General features: G+C 42.8%; 1 protein-coding gene across 2 annotated transcripts in view; it reads right to left on the reverse strand.

The window, feature by feature from the left end:
• The window catches only part of smg1 (SMG1 nonsense mediated mRNA decay associated PI3K related kinase), a 182,014-nt gene that overhangs the window by 27,703 nt on the left and 137,084 nt on the right, over positions 1-17,227 (reverse strand). For both annotated transcript variants that reach the window (XM_048551867.2, XM_048551868.2), the window contains 5 exons: positions 15,390-15,562; positions 14,135-14,414; positions 13,246-13,518; positions 5,934-6,168; positions 5,611-5,837 (listed from right to left, as the gene is read on the reverse strand). In XM_048551867.2, coding sequence (XP_048407824.2) covers positions 5,611-5,837; positions 5,934-6,168; positions 13,246-13,518; positions 14,135-14,414; positions 15,390-15,562 — 1,188 coding nt within the window. The remainder of the gene's footprint in view (positions 1-5,610; positions 5,838-5,933; positions 6,169-13,245; positions 13,519-14,134; positions 14,415-15,389; positions 15,563-17,227) is intronic.

Genomic DNA, 17,227 nt, shown 5'->3' on the forward strand with positions numbered 1-17,227 from the left:
CATCCACAGTTCTTTCGGTTTTTAATTTTCAGGTCGCTGTACATTTGTGGTTGCTAAGTTGTTGACTTACATTGTAATAAAGGTAAGTGAAGGCAGTTTCGTTATTAATTTTAAAATTGACATTTCGGATTAGCAGTGAAATGACAGACTTCCCTTCTGAAAAAGACTTAGAACTCCAACTGCTTTTCTCTCCACAGATGCTGCCAGACCTGAGTATTTTCATTAGGTTTCTTCAAAAAAAATCAGCTTCCATGGTATTTTGATTTTATTTATTTTAATAGTGAGAAGCTTTCAAAAAAAAAAGCATAATATCCATAAGGAATCACCTTCCCGTAAAAACAAATATAAAATACACAGCAAGTCATGGAGCATCAGTGAACAGCAAATATAGCACAAAGTTGAGGACAGATTCTTCATGATTAAAAAAATAACTTATAATCAAACATTTTAGTAACTCAGAAGGGATAATGGGGAGAAGAAACAAAGTATCTATGACTGAAAGCGAGTCAAATGGTGACTGCCCCATAATGTGCTTAAATGTAGGAGGTACTTTAGAAGTATGTCTAAAAGACCAACTTCTGAACAAGCATTGAATAAATCGAAGCTCCAGGTATTTGTACCAAAACATACAGGGCAAGCAGCAGTCACAGTGAGACTTTTTTCAATGCTGCTGGTGTTATATTTTCATTCATAATTAGACAGAAAGCCTAAGTTTTAAAGATGCAAACTGAAACACATTACCAGAGAGTAAATTAAACTGTCATGCTCATATTGACGGTTACTAAAAATGTTCTGTTCGATTGTCAGTCATTATTAACACTCCCATCTGAGGTACTGCCTTATTAAAGCATCTGCGAAACATTCTATTAAGAAGACGTTGAGAAGCAAAGTGTATGGATGCACTTCATCTTGCATTTTTATGGTTTGTTACATGTTTACAAATGAATAGAGACATCAGTGCTAGACTCTCCTGGGAACCCCTTAATCACTGCTTCTAATTATTATAACTGCTACAAGGGCTTTTAGGCATACTTTCATTGAGTCATACAGCATGCTGACCATGCTCCAAAACTAAACTAGCCCCACCTGCCTGTGCTTGGCCCATATCTCTCTACACCTTTTCTATTCATGAACTTATCCAAATTGTTGTAACTGTACTTGCATTCGCCATTTTCTCTAGCAGTTCATTCCATACACAAGTGACTCCAAAAAAAAAATTGCCCCTCATCCTTTTTAAATCGTTTTCCTCTTACCTTAGAAATATACTGCCTCGCTTTGAACTCCCCCAGGCTAGGGAAAAGATCCTTGTCATTCACCTATGTCCCTCATGATTTTATAAACCTCAACAAGGTCACCCCTCAACCCCGTGAAGAACTCCCAATCTTTCCGGTCTCTGTTTATATCTCAAACCCTCCATTCCTGGCAACATTTCGGTAAATCTTTTCTGAAGCCTCGCCAGTTTAATAGTAACCTTCCTATAACAGGGTAAACAGAACTGCACACAGTATTCCAGATGGGGCCTCACCAACATCCTATACAATCTCAACATGACATCTTTAGTCCTATACTCAAAGGTTTGAGAATAAAGGCAAGCATGCTAAACACCTTAACAATCCTGACTACCAGTGATGCAAATTTGAGATCTGAATAAAAAATTGCCCTTGCGATGCAAGTGTCTGACTGAGTCATTGATTGCCCATCCTGATTGTGGCGGTGAGATATCTTTATAAAGTGCTGCAGTCCTTTTGTGCAGGGACTCAGGACAATGTCTCTAGGATTAAAAGTTCCATGAAGTATCAATGGAGTTGGCCAGGCTGAGGAGGGATTGGGATTCATGTTCCTTTCAGACAGCAGAAAGGTGTCAGGATCTGCTGCTTGTGCATCAACAGCCAAGTGCACATGCTAGCAATAGAGTCAGTGGTACATTACCACACAAAATAAACAGATAACATTCAACCATTTTGTAGCAGCAGTGGGAGCAGTGACAGCAAGGACCAGGGGACTGCCGGGAAGGTTATTTCTGCTTTACGACAGCAGAGCTCAGTGGGAGCGGTCGAATTGCGCTCTGGGAAGGTGAGTGAACTGATATATTTGGGCAGTTTCACTAGGTGATTACTTTGGGAATAGTGGTCACAATTCCCTAAGTTTTAGAATAATCATGGACAAAGAGGAGAGTGGTCCTAAAGGAAGACTGCTAAACTGGGGGATGGCCAACTGTAGCAAAATTCAGGAGCTGGGGAATGTGGATTGGGAACAGCCGTTTGAGGGTAAATCCATATTTGATATGTGTGAAGCTTTTAAAGAGAGGTTGATTAGAGTGCAGGACAGACATGTCCCTGTGAAAATGAGGGATAGAAAGGGCAAGATTAGGGAACCATGGGTGACAGGTGAAATCGTGAGACCAGCAAAGAGGAGAAAGGAAGCATACATAAAAGGTCTAGGCAACTGAAAATAGACGAAGCTTTGGAAGAATATCGGGAAAGTAGAACCAATCTGAAATCATGAATTAAGAGGTCTAAAAAGGATCATGAAATATCTTTAGTTAACAGGGTTAAGGAAAATCCCAAAGCCTTTTATTCATACACAAGGAGCAAGAGGGTAATTAGAGAAAGGGTTTGCCCTTGAGTGGGCCAAGGAGGGAAGTTACGCGAGAGGTCAGAGCAAATGAGTGAGTTTCTTAATTAATACTTTGTGTCAGTATTCACCGGGGAGAGGGACATGACAGATGCTGAGATCAGAGACAGACGTTTGATGACTCTAGGTCAAGTCGGCAGAAGGGAGGGGGTAGTGTTGGATATTCTAAAAGGCATCAGGGTGGACAAGTCCCCAGGTCTGGATAGGATCTATGCAAGGTTACGGAGGGAAATGAGAGAGGAAATAGCTGGGCCTTAACAGATACCTTTGCAGCATCCTTGAGCATGGGTGAGGTCCCAAAGGACTGGAGAATTGCTAATGTTGTCCCCTTGTTTAAGAAGGGTAGCAAGGATAATCCAGGTTATTATAGACCGGTGAGCCTGACATCAATGATGGGCAAGTTGCTGGAGAAGATACGGAGGGAAAAAGTCCATTTATATTTGGAAGAAAATGGGCTTAGTGATAGGCAGCATGGTTTTGTGCAGGGAAGGTCATGTCTTACCAACTAATAGAATTCTTTGAGGACATGACAAAGTTGACAGATGAGGGAAGGGCTGTAGATGTCATACACTTGGACATCAGTGAGGCTTTGATAAGGTTCCCCATGGTCGGACAATGGAGAAAGTGAAGTTGCATGGGGTCCGGGGGTCTAGCTAGATGGATGGAGAACTGGCTGGGCAAAAGGAGACTGTTACAGTGGAAGGGAGTTTCTCAAAATGGAGATCAATGACCGGTGGTGTTCCACAAGGATCCTTGTTGGGATCACTGCTGTTTGTGATATACATAAATGATCTGGAGGAAGGTACAGATGGTCCGATTAGCAAGTTTGCAGATGGCACTAAGATTAGTGGACCAGCAGATAGTGAAGGGGACTGAGAGAATGCAGCAGAATATAGATAGACTGGAGAGTTGGGCAAATAAATGGCAGATGGAGTTCAATCCAGGCAAATGCAAGGTGAATTTTGGAAGATCCAATTCAAGAACGAACTATAGGGTAAATGGAAAAGCCCTGGGGAAAATAGATGCACAGAGGGATCTGGGTGTTCAGGTCCATTGTATCCTGAAGGTGGCAATGCAGGTGGACGGAGTAGTCAAGGCAGCATTCGGCATGCTTTCATTCATTGGACAGGACATTGAGTTGGCAGGTCATGTTACAGTCATATAAGATTTTGGTTCAACCACATTTGGAGTACTGTGCACAGTTCTGGTCGCCACATTACCAAAAGGATGTGGATGCTTCGGAAAGGGTGCAGAGGAGGTTCACCAGGATGTTGCCTGGTATGGAGGGTGCTAGCTATGAAGAGAGGTTGAGTAGATTAGGATGATTTACATTAGAAAGTCGGAGGTTGAGGGGGGACCTGATTGATGTCTACAAAACCATGAGGGGTGTAGACAGGGTGGATAGGAAGAAGCTTTCTCCCCCAGAGTGGGCAACTCAATTACGAGGGGTCACGATTTTAAGGTGAGAGGGGAAATGTTTAAGGGAGATATGCATGGAAAACTCTTTATGCAGAGGGTGGTGGGTACCTGGAACATGCCAGTGGAGGTGGTAGAGGCAGGCATGATAGGGTCATTTAAGACGTATCTAGACAGATACGTAAATGGGCAGGGAGCAGAGGGATACAGATCCTTGGAAAATAGGCAACAGGGTTAGATGGAGGATCTGGATTAGCACAAGCTTGTGCTAACACTGCTCCTGTGTTGTCTTTTTATTTGTTCTTTGTTCTAACCATGGAGGCAAAAGCAAAAACCAGACTGCATTTGCAGGGCAGAAATTAAAATTGTGGGCCCGAAGAGAAAAACTGGCAACAGGATCGATGCCAAACTGAACACTGACTCCTGTTTAACAAATTGTAGAGATGGACGAACACAGCAAGCCAAGCAGCATCTTAGGAGCAGGAAAGGTTCTAGGCCTGAAACATCAGCTTTCCTGCTCGGCCTGCTGTTTTCATCCAGCTCTACACCTTGTTATCTCGGATTGTCCAGCATCTGCAGCTATTATCCCGGACTCCTGTTTCACGAGTTAACTCTATTCCAAAGAGGAGTCATTAGATTTGAAGCGGTAAACTCCATTTCGTTCTCCACTAAGGCTACCAGATGTGCTGAGTTTCTCCAGCATTGCTTTTACTTGATTTCCAGCATCTGTAGTAGTTTGGTTTTAAATACTGGATTTATGTTAAGGAATCCCAATTTATATTCAGGGATAATTTAGTCGCTCACGTCAACAGAAAACTGTAGCTACAATGCACACGTGAAAGCCTAGCACCTGATACTACCACATGTATTACCACAGGACAAATTCCCAACCAGCTTTGTCAATCCAATATCATTCCATACGTTTTCCAGGCTAATACTACAGTTCAAGAAATTATTTAATCTCCAGCAATGTCAAACTGACTTGTATAAAGCACTCCCACTCTCACTGCTCCTATAGCTATTTGTAATTACTTAGCAGTTGCCTCAAGGTGTTTCATAGTAGCATAAGCAGGAAAATAATCAACATAAAGGTCCAAGAAATGCATTCTCCCTTGTTTTTTGGCTCAAAGTATAACAGAACTAATTGGTGAGCAGAAAATCAGAAAAGGGAAGAACCAAATAGGAGGGAGATAAGGAACAACACCTGATTCATATATTTCATTGTCCAATTTGAAAAAAAATCACTTTTGAGAATTCAAATGGCAGTTTCCCCAATTCCAGTCAAACTAATTAAATATTCCCACTATGGGATGTGTAAATCTTTCAATGGGTTCTAGTGCTACATTAACAGCTATTAACATAGACCATGAGTCTTGCTTCAAGTCAAAAATCTGTCAAATTAACAGCACATTAATTTCACCTAGACAATTTTAACATTTATGAATAAATTGACTCGCTATATAACAGTAATCTGATACACTATTAAACATAGCTCAGATTTTCTTGTTAAAAATAAAACAACTGCATTATAAGAAATGCATTAAGCAAATAATCATTTACCTGGTGACATCAATATAATGGGCATTGGTTTCTTCCTCTATTCCCATTGCAGCATTTCTCAGATAAGCCTGCAATGAATCTATCAGCATTTGCAAAGAAACGCCATCAGTTGTCTGTTCAATAATATTATCCAGTTCATTAAGCATGTTCTGCAATGTATTTTCTCCTTTCATCATGCATCTAAGAGCTTCTGGAAAGATAATCTGTCTGAAGTTGGTGTTTAGTTCCTGTTGAAAATCACATCCAAGTGTTAACAAAAGGGTGAGTTATTTTAGTTAAGTCAGCAGATTGACACCTGAAAAGTGTCCATTAGTCACACTAACCTGCAAAGAAGTGTATACTCCATTGGCCAAATACACAGCTTCTGATGCTTCCACTGGGTTTGGAATGTCAAGATCCTGCGGAACCAGCTGGCATTGCTCAAGAAGTTGTACAAGACAGGTCACGTTCCCACTCATACTACAGAGCTCCTCTAAAAACCAAGCACCATCTCTGGAAGTCAGATCAACCAGCTGCTCCCCAGCACTGGAAGCAGCTCCTTCCATCATGAGGTTCCGTCTGTAGCATAATCAAACAGTTAAAAATGGACACACTCGCCATCAAGAACTTAACATGTGCACAAAATACTTACAGCTAGCCAATTTCCCATTGTTTTCTCGATGAGGATTTTAATCTACAGCTATTTCAAAACTGTCAAAAACATCAGACATTCAAACCAATGGTATGATCACTTATTTTATCCAAAACTATTTTTTCCCTTAGAACATAGAACAGCACAGGCCCTTCGGCTCACTATGTCGTGCTAAACTTTTACCCGAAACCCAAGGTCTATCTAACCTCCACTCCTACCTTATAACAGCATCCATATGCCTATCTAATAGCTGCTTAAGTGCCCTTAAAAGAGGCTGACTCCACTACCTTCTCCAGCAATGCATTCCACACCCCTACCACTCTGAGTAAAGAACCTACCCCTGACATGTCCCCTATATTTACTTCCAGTCACTTGAAAACTATGCCCCCTTGTAATAGCTACCTCCACCCTAGGAGGAAGTCTCTGGCTGTCCACTCTATCTATACCTCTGATCATTCTGTACACCTGTATCAAGTCACCTCTCATCCTTCATCGTTCTAAAGAGAAAAAGCCCTAGCTCTTAAAACGTTTTCATTCAACTTCATTGAATCACGATGATTAAAACAACATGGAAACTCATCTTACACTATCTTTTACAATAACAATTCTTAAGAAAACTAGATAACCACCCATCTTCCTCCTCGAACCAAAAAACAGTTCTGTATGCCTGATTGGTAAGGTAACAAGTTTATTTTTCATTCTTTATTTTTTAAGTCTCTTTGGGAATTTAGAATAATGGGAATGGAGGTCAGGGCAGTTGAATGTTCCTCCTGCAGAATGTGGGAGGTAAGGGTCACCACTAGTGTCCCTGCTGACTACATCTGCGGGAAGTGCACCCAACTCCAGCTCCTCGAAAACCGCGTTAGGGAACTGGAGCTGGAGCTGGATGAACTTCGGATCATTCGGGAGGCAGAGGGGGTTATTGAGAGGAGTTACAGGGAGGTAGTCACACCTCAGGTACAAGAAAAAGGCAGATGGGTTATGGTCAGGGGACAGAAAGGGAACCGGCAGGCAGTGCAGGGATCCCCTGTGGCCATTCCCCTCAACAATAAGTGTACCATTTTGGATACTATTGGGGGGATGACTTACCAGGGGAAAGCAGTGGGGCACAGGTCTCTGGCACAGAGTCTGTCCCTTCTGCTCAGAAGGGATGGGGGAAGAGGAGCAGAGCAGTAGTCACTGGGGACAGATAGGAGGTTCTGTGGCAACGAGAAAGACTCACGGTTGGTGTGTTGCCTCCCAGGTGCCAGGATGCATGATGTCTCTGATCATGTTTTTGGGATCATTAAGGGGGAGGGGCAGCAGCCCCAAGTCATGGTCCACATTGGTGCCAATGACATAAGTAGGAAGAGAGATGGGGATTTAAGGCAGAAATTCAGGGAGCTAGGATGGAAGCTGAGAGCTAGGACGAACAGAGTTGTTGTCTCTGGTTTGTTGCCGTGCCACATGCTAGTGAGGTGAGGAGTAGGAAGAGAGAGGAGTTGAACACGTGGCTACAGGGATGGTGCAGGAGGGAGGGTTTTGAATTCTTGGGTAATTGGGGCTCTTTCTGGGGTAGGTGGGACCTCTACAAGCAAGATGGTCTTCACCTGAACCAGAGGGGTACCGATATCCTGGGGGGGAAATTTGCTAAGGCTATTCAGGTGGGGTTAAACTAATTCAGCAGGGGGATGGGCACCAAAATTGCAGTTAGACCATAGAAAAGGTTGAGAGTAGGGAGGTCCGAAATCAAGTTTCAGGGACGCAAGATGGCACCGGCAAGCAAGACGTTGGTGTGAAGGAGCATTCGGAATAAGGTGGGTGAACTTGCTGCATGGGTTCGTACCTGGGACTTCAATGTTGTGGCCATTTCAGAGACATGGATAGAGCAGGGACTGGTTGTTGAAGGTTCCGGGATTTAGATGTTTCAGTATGAACAGAGAAGATGGTAAAGGGTGGGGGTGGGGGGTGGAGAGAGAAGAGGTGTGGCGTTGTTGGTCAAGACAGTATTACAGTTGCAGAAAGGATGTTTGGGGGCTCGTCAATGAGGTAGTATGGGCTGAGGTTAGAAACAGGAAAAGAGAGGTCACCCTGTTGGGAGTTTTCTACAGGCCTCCGAATAGTTCCAGATATGTAGAGGAAAGGATAGCAAAGATGATTCTCGATAGGAGTGACAGAGGCAGGGTAGTTGTCATGGGGGACTTCAACTTTCCAAATATTGACTGGGAACACTATAGTTAGAGTACTATCGATGGGTCAGTTTTTGTCCAGTGTGTGCAGGAGGGCTTCCTGACACAGTATGTAGACAGGCCAACAAGGGGTGAAGTCACATTAGATAGGGTACTGGGTAATGAGCCCAGCCAGGTGTTAGATTTGGAAGTAGGTGAGCACTTTGGTGATAGCGATCACAATTCTGTTATGTTTACTTTAGTGATGGAAAGGGACAGGCGTATAACCACTGGGCAAGAGTTATAGCTGGGGGAAGGCAATTACGATGAGATTAGGCAAGATTTAGGGAGCATAGGATGGGCACATAAGAAACGTGGAGCCTATTCAAGGAAAAGCTCCTGTGTGGCCTCGAAAAGTACGTAACTGTCGGGCAGGGAGGAAGCAGTAGAACGCGGGAGCCGTGGTTTACGAAGGAAGTGGAATCTCTGGTCAAGAGCAAGAAGGCGGCTTACGTTAGGATGAGATGTGAAGGCTCAGTTAGGGCGGTTGAGGGCTACGAGGTAGCCAGGAAAGACCTAAAGAGAGAGCTCAGAGGAGCCAGGAGGAGACATGAGAAGTTGTTGGCAGATAGGATCAGGGTAAACCCTAAGGCTTTCTATAGGTATTTAAGGAATAAAAGAATGACGAAAGAAAGATTAGGGTCAATCAAGCATAGCAGTGGGAAGTTGTGTGTGGAGTCAGAGGAGATAGAATTCTTTGAAGAGGAAACAAGTATGTTAGACCAGGGAAACCCAGTAGATGTTATCTACCTAGACTTTCAAAAGGCCTTTGATACAGTGCCTCACGGGAGGCTGCTGAACAAGGCGAGGACCCATCGTGTTCGAGGTGAGCTACTGGCTTGGATTGAGGATTGGCTGTCTGACAGAAGGCAGAGAGTTGGGATAAAAGGCTCTTTCTCAGAATGGCAATCGGTGACGAGTGGTGTCCTGCAGGGTTCAGTGTTGGGGCCAAAGCTGTTCACCTTGTATATTAATGATCTGCATGAAGGGACTGGGGACATTCTGGCGAAGTTTGCCGATGATACAAAGATAGGTGGACAGGCAGGTAATACTTAGGAGGTGGGGAAGCTGCAGAAAGATTTAGGTAGTTTAGGAGTGTGGTCCAGGAAATGGCTGATGAAATTCAATGTGAATAAATGTGAGGTTTTGCACTTTGGAAAAAAGAATACAGGCATGGACTATTTTTTAAATGGTGAAAAAATTCGGAAATCAGAAGTGCAAAGGGATCTGGGAGCGTTGGTCCAGGATTCTCTGAAGGTTAACTTGCAGGTAGAGTCCGTAATTAAGAAAGCAAATGTAATGTTGTCATTTATCTCAAGAGGGTTGGAATATAAAAGCAGCGATGTGCTTGAGGCTTTATACAGCTCTAGTTAGGCCCCATTTAGAATACTGTGTCCAATTTTGGGCCCCACGCCTCAGGAAGGACATACTAGCCCTGGAGCGTGTCCAGCGGAGATTCACACTGATGATCCCTGGAATGGTAGGTTTAGCGTACGATGGATGTGAGTTTGCTCACTGAGCTGGAAGGTTAGTTTTCAGACGTTTTGTCACCATTCTAGGTATCATCAGTGAGCCTCCGACGTAGCGCTGGTGTTATGTCCCGCTTTCTATTTATCTGGTTAGGTTTCCTTGGGTTGGTGATGTCATTTCCTGTTCTTTTTCTCAGGGGATGGTAGATTGGCTCCAAATCAATGTGTTTGTTGATGGACCTAGAAGCATGGCATTCCAACCGGAACTCCATCAATAAACACATTTGATTTGGAGCCAATGTGTTTGTTGATGGAGTTCCGGTTGGAATGCCATGCTTCTAGGTCCATCAACTCCATAACTCCATCAACAAACACATTAGATTGATTTGGAGCCAATGTGTTTGTTGATGGAGTTATGGAGTTGATGGACCTAGAAGCATGGCATTCCAACCGGAACTCCATCAACAAACACATTGGCTCCAAATCAAATGTGTTTATTGATGGAGTTCCGGTTGGAATGCCATGCTTCTAGGTCCATCAACAAACACATTGGCTCCAAATCAATGTGTTTGTTGATGGACCTAGAAGCATGGCATTCCAACCGGAACTCCATCAATAAACACATTTGATTTGGAGCCAATGTGTTTGTTGATGGAGTTCCGGTTGGAATGCCATGCTTCTAGGTCCATCAACTCCATAACTCCATCAACAAACACATTGGCTCCAAATCAATCTAATGTGTTTGTTGATGGAGTTATGGAGTTGATGGACCTAGAAGCATGGCATTCCAACCGGAACTCCATCAACAAACACATTGGCTCCAAATCAAATGTGTTTATTGATGGAGTTCCGGTTGGAATGCCATGCTTCTAGGTCCATCAACAAACACATTGATTTGGAGCCAATCTACCATCCCCTGAGAAAAAGAACAGGAAATGACATCACCAACCCAAGGAAACCTAACCAGATAAATAGAAAGCGGGACATAACACCAGCGCTACGTCGGAGGCTCACTGATGATGTTACCTAGAATGGTGACAAAACGTCTGAAAACTAACCTTCCAGCTCAGCGAGCAAACTCACATCCAGAACCTTAACCTGAGCTACAAATCTTCTCAAAACTCGTTAGCATATGATGAACAGCTAAGGATCCTGGGATTGTACTCATTAGAGTTTAGAAGGTGGAGGGGAGGTCTAATAGAAACTTACAAGATCATGTATGGTTTAGAAGGGGTGGACACTAGGAAGTTGTTTCCGTTAGGCGGGGAGACTCAGACCCATGGGCACAGCCTTAAAATTAGAGGGGGTAAATTTAAAGCTGAAGTGAGACGACATTTCTTCAGCTAGAGTGTGTGGTGGGCTTGTGGAATTCATTGCCGCAGAGTGCAGTGGAGGCCGGGACGTTGGATGCCTTCAAGGCGGAGATCGATAAATTCTTGATCTCAGAAGGAATCAAGGGCTATGGGGAGAGTGCAGGAAAGTGGAGTTGAAATGCCCTTCAGCCATGAATTAAATGGCGGAGTGGGCTTGATGGGCCAAATGGCCTTACTTCCACTCCTATGTCTTATGGTCTTATGGGAAGCACTAAATGAATATTTTTTTGACAGTATTCTAGAAAACGACAATGTTGTCGAGGAGAACACCGAGATACAGGCTACTAGACTAGGTGGGATTGAGCTTCACAAGGAAGGGGTATTAGAAATCCTACAGAGTGTGAAGATAGATAAGTCCCCTGGGCCAGATAGGATTTATCCTCGGACCCTCTGGGAAGCCAGGGAGGAGACTGCCGAGCATTTGGCATTGATCTTTAACTCGTCGTTGTCGACAGGAATAGTGCCAGACGACTGGAGGATAGCAAATGTGGTTCCACTGTTCAAGAAGGGGAGTAGAGACAACCCTGGTAATTACAGACCAGTGAGCCTTACCTCAGTGGTTGATAAAGTGTTGGAAAAGGTTATAAATGATAGGATTTATAATCATCTAGAAAAGAATAAACTGATTAGTGATAGTCAGCACGGCGTTGTGAAGGGTAGGTCGTGCCTCACAAACCTTATTGAGTTCTTTGACAAGGTGACCAAACAGGTAGATGAGAGTAAACTGGTTGATGTGGTGTATATGGATTTCAGCAAGGCATTCGATAAGGTTCCCCACAGTAGGCTATTGTACAAAATGCAGAGGAATGGAATTGTGGGAGGTATAGCAGTTTGGATCAGAAATTGGCTTGCTGAAAGAAGACAGAGGGTGGTAGTTGATGGGAAATGTTCATCCTGGAGACCAGTTACTCGTGGTATACCGCAAGGGTCGGTGTTGGGTCCACTGCTGTTTGTCATTTTTATAAATGACCTGGATGAGGGCGTAGAAGGATGAGTTAGTAAATTTGCAGAACGACACTAAGGTCGGTGGAGTTGTAGATAGTGACGAAGGATGCTGTAGGTTGCAGAGAGACATAGATAAGCTGCAGAGCTGGGCTGAGGGGTGGCAAATGGAGTTTCATGCGGACAAGTGTGAGGTGACGCACTTTGGTAGAAGTAACCGGAAGGCAAAGTACTGGGCTAATAGTAACATTCTTGGTAGTGTAGATGAGCAGAGAGATCTCAGTGTCCATGTACACAGATCCTTGAAAGTTGCCACCCAGGTTGACAGGGCTGTTAAGAAGGCATACAGTGTTTTAGCTTTTATTAATAGAGGGATCGAGTTCCAGAACCAAGAGGTTATGCTGCAGCTGTACAAAACTCTGGTGCGGCCGCACTTGGAGTACTGCGTACAGTTCTGGTCACCACATTATAAGGATGCGGAAGTTTTGGAAAGGGTGCAGAGGAGATTTACTAGGATGTTGCCTGGTATGGAGGGAAAGTCTTACGAGGAAAGGTTGAGGGACTTGAGGCTGTTTTTGTTAGAGAGAAGGTGGTTGAGAGGTGACTTAATTGAAACATATAAAATAATCAGAGAGAGTTAGATAGGGTGGATAGGGAGAGCCTTTTTCCTAGGATGGTGACAGCGAGTACGAGGGGGCATAGCTTTAAATTGAGGGGTGAAAGATATAGGACAGATGTCAGAGGTAGTTTCTTTACTCAGAGTAGTAAGGGAATGGAACGCTTTGCCTGCAATGGTAGTAGATTCGCCAACTTTAAGTACATTTAAGTCGTCATTGGACAAGCAGATGGACGTACATGGAATAGTGTAGGTTAGATGGGCTTCAGATAGGTATAACAGGTCGCACAACATCAAGGGCCGAAGGGCCTGTACTGTGCTATAATGTTCTATGTTCTATAAACTTTTGTTTCTGTTGGTTATAGCGAAGAACTATGATGCAACAGTCAGACTCTACCTTGTTAATGTGCAGAGGGCTGAGATTATGACACTAGCAAGACTCAAGGATCCTTCATCACCATTTTCAAGAAGAAAAACTTTTATGCAGCGTTCAATTTCCTTCAGTTGTTCTTCGCAAACAGGAAGGGTGACAGATTCCTGCTTCAGACGTTCAACTTGTCTGATTAAGCGACTGTTAACATCTGCAGCAAAATGCTGAAGTGTCATCTCAGTAGCAGTTATGAACTGACAAACTGCTGGAGGTTGCTGAGGGGCGTACTGTATCTCATACCTAGGAAACAAGCAGGTTAATGTTGTTTATGTTAAAGTTGTTGTTCCATTCAGCCTTATCATTGTAGTTACAATCTTGTAGCTTACTGGCTCACTGCTGAGCCTTGCACTAGATTCATTTCAAATGAAATTCTATTTTTTCCAGGAGATTTGTAATTGACCCAATCGTTCCCATCAGCATTGACATAAGTAAGTTTATGTCTCCTGCACTGTAGCACCTTGAAAAACAATTCTGTCTATAATCCCAAACAACAAACCTCATTGACTGCAGATGAGTTCAGATTGCCAGGTACTGGTCACCTTCCAATGGCAATTCCTCCCTGGTGCCTATAAACTTGAGTGTTAAACTTGGGATTTTATACACATCTCTGGCTTCACCAGAAGATCTTAAATCCTATCTATGTAAGAATAACCAGATAATGAAAAGAAATGGGTACTATGATTGCTTTCTTCATTAACTTTGAAGGCAAAATTAAGATCCCACTCAAGTCCAGGTTATCTAATGCAGTAGAGGCAATTCTGTTCTATGCACACTGACCAGTCAGGACAGTAGAGTTTGCAAGCAAACTCCATTCAATTTCCATTTAATTTGTGGCCTCAATTCATACAAAACTCACTTTCTGTACAGTTCCTGGCAGTGTTCCACTGTCATGTCACAAATCAGTTCTTCCATCCAGGTTTTCCACTGTTCCATCCTATGCTTCTGGAAAACTGCCTTTGGATACTGCAGAGCCACAGCAGCATAACTGTGCAGTTGTTCCAGGCAGCCTCGTAAGATAGTACGACGTTGCTGCAGCAGTGCGCTAACCTCTCCTTCCAACTGCTCACATTGGCTGATCAGGTGGGCCTGGCCTGCGTTCTGCAGAAATGTTGTAGCTGGTACATAGCTTGGAGCCCCTGTGTTAAAATAAGTGAGGGAAATGTTCAAACTAGAAAGGTATTTAACATTTAGTTGATTGACATGTAAATTAGAAGCACCAGGCCACTTGGCTTCTTCAGCTTTTCAGTAAGTTCATGGCCAATGCGATTAATCCACATTTCTGCCTATGCCTGATAGATTTTCAATAAGCAAGGGGGTGAAAAATTATCAACCTCAACCTTACATACAGAAGGTCACTGCTTCTACCACCTTTTGAGAAAAGGTCGCAAAGCCGGAAAAAATTCTCATCAGTGTAAGCCTTTATTCAAAATAGTGATCCCAGTTCAAAATTTTTCCATGTTTAAACCTTCTTTACAGATTTCCCCCTGCCCAGCCCCCTCAGAATCTTAACTGTTTCAAACAAATCACCTCTAAATTCCAGCAGATACAAACTTAGCCTGACCAACCTTTCCTCAGGCAACGCACACTTGCCAGATATTCCTCACTAAGAAGCATAAGTGCACAAACTAAGGGTACCATCTTACATTTTAAGTATATTAGGAAAATAATTCCTAATTTGTTCTCATCTGGCTTTCAGTTCAGGAGTAATGCAGAATACAAATATGGTGTGTCAAATGCCTGTTCACATCACATATTGTCTGGGAAATGGAATTAGAAGGGTGATGAAACAAACAAGCGTACCCAGTTTATACGCACACACCATATCAGTTACTGACAAAGAAAATCCCTCGACTGCTGTTGGGATTGCTGCATTTCAACATCAAAATCAGCGTAATTTGATTGAAGAACATTTTAGATTTTGCCACTTTCTTCAATGAAAACAGAAATGTGCATGAAGATTTCTTTTAAATTTACATTATTTTAATTAATTCTGAGCATCCTATTGAATACTTTACTTCCATCTGACAAGACAGGACAGCTGACACTTCAAATATGTAACTTCTGGAAATTTACATATCCCAGTGGTTCAACTCAAAGTGAATGGCCATTACCTAGCTCCAGGGGAGTACTGATGTCCTGAAGGAGACTTGCAAGTTGCGTGGCTTCCAGATTTGCAAAGGCAGCCTGATATTGGGCAATCCACTGTTCAAAGTCATTCAACTTCACTTGAATAGCATCCTGTACGGCCAGTTGTTGAGACTGCAGCTGGGTATGTTCTGAATATCTAAATACAAGACCAACAGTTATGATATGGATTACATTCACACCTTTTGCTATTTTGGAAATTTTGCAAGCAATACAAGAAACTTCCTCTGGATGGAGCTTAAACTCACAATGGGAATACCAAGTCCCAGAACAAGCTATTGGTATCTCCCCTTCAAATTCTTCTATCTGGTTTGATCAATTACATCCAACCCATTTCGCAAGCAACAGAAAATAAAATGAGCAATTCAGAGGACACTTTTGTTTCCGGTTTGTTCATGGGATGTATTTTTGTCTGCACTTTTGTCCATCCACAACTGATTTTGAGAATGTGGAACCCCACTGCATTAAGTCTGCAGCTTGCTTAGTTATTTATTCATTCTTTCATTGGAAATGAGCATCGCCAGCCAGACCAGCATTTATTGCCCTTAATTGCCCAGAAGACAGTTAAGAGTCAACCACATTGTTGTGGATCTTCTGAACTCTCACGTAGGCCAGACCAGTTAAGAACGGTATTTTCTTACCCTAAAAAGGACATTAGTGACCCAGATGGGTTCACCAATCAACAATGGATCATGGTCATTGTCAGACTTAATTGCAGATTTTAAAAATTAAAACTTAAATATCACCATCTGCTGTGGCAGGATTTGAACTTAAATCCCAGAACATTACTTGGGTCTCTGGATTAACAGTCGAGCCACTAGGCTGCTACTTCCCCTGTAGAGGGTAAAAGTCGATCTCATTTCTGTGGGGACTGAGTAATATATAGGTCAGATAAGGATGTAACTTTTTCTTCCAGAAAGGAAACTATTGAATCTGAGGTAGTAGTTCCATGGTCACCATTACGCAGGCTTGCCTTTTACTGCAAATTTATTAAACAAAATGAATTTGAAATCTCTAGCTGCTATGGTGGGACTTGAATTCATGGCTCTGCACCATTGGTCCAAGCCACAAGTTTACTAGTCCAATAACATAACTGCTTTGACACTATACGCCTATTAGATTATAGTATACTCTGATGTTCAAATTCCTTTATTAAAAAAAATGAGGGTTAAAATTGAGCTCAGCCACGCAGCCTTCTATGTAAAAGGGGCAGCAATTAATTGAGTACAAAACCTGAAGTGTCTCACAGACTGACATCCATGTGTTGAATTAGGTACCAAGAGACATTCAGGTTTACAGACATTTTATTGTAAACCTATCATTTAGCATAAACACCAGTTCCCCTCTTTCCTTTCTGGGTGGTTTTTGCTGTCCGGAGGCCAAACACCTACTCAGGAAGAAACCAGCTCCTCTTTAATATCTTTTCTAATTAACCCGTTCAGAGATATTATTACCAGAGGGCAGGCCTCCTGGCTCAGAGGTAGGGGCACTATTACTGCACCACAGGATAGATTCTTTTACATTAAAAACTCAAACTTTTTAAATACCAGCTTTGAAGTAAAGAAAACATTTTTCCAATTTTACGTAGTCTTCCCACGTACCCACAATGAAGTATTTTCCTCTGATCTTAAAGTTGAGCTTCAACCTAAAACTCTTACCTTTTATTATTCTACCCGGAAAGTTTGAGATAACAATCTTTAGCGAGTTTTGAGAAGATTTGTAGCTCAGGTTAAACACTACATTGGACAAACTGGCAGAAAGCTAGCCACCAGGATACATGAACATCAACTAGTTACAAAACGAC

This window comes from Stegostoma tigrinum, chromosome 23 (assembly GCF_030684315.1).
Source record: "Stegostoma tigrinum isolate sSteTig4 chromosome 23, sSteTig4.hap1, whole genome shotgun sequence".
NCBI lineage: Eukaryota > Metazoa > Chordata > Chondrichthyes > Orectolobiformes > Stegostomatidae > Stegostoma > Stegostoma tigrinum.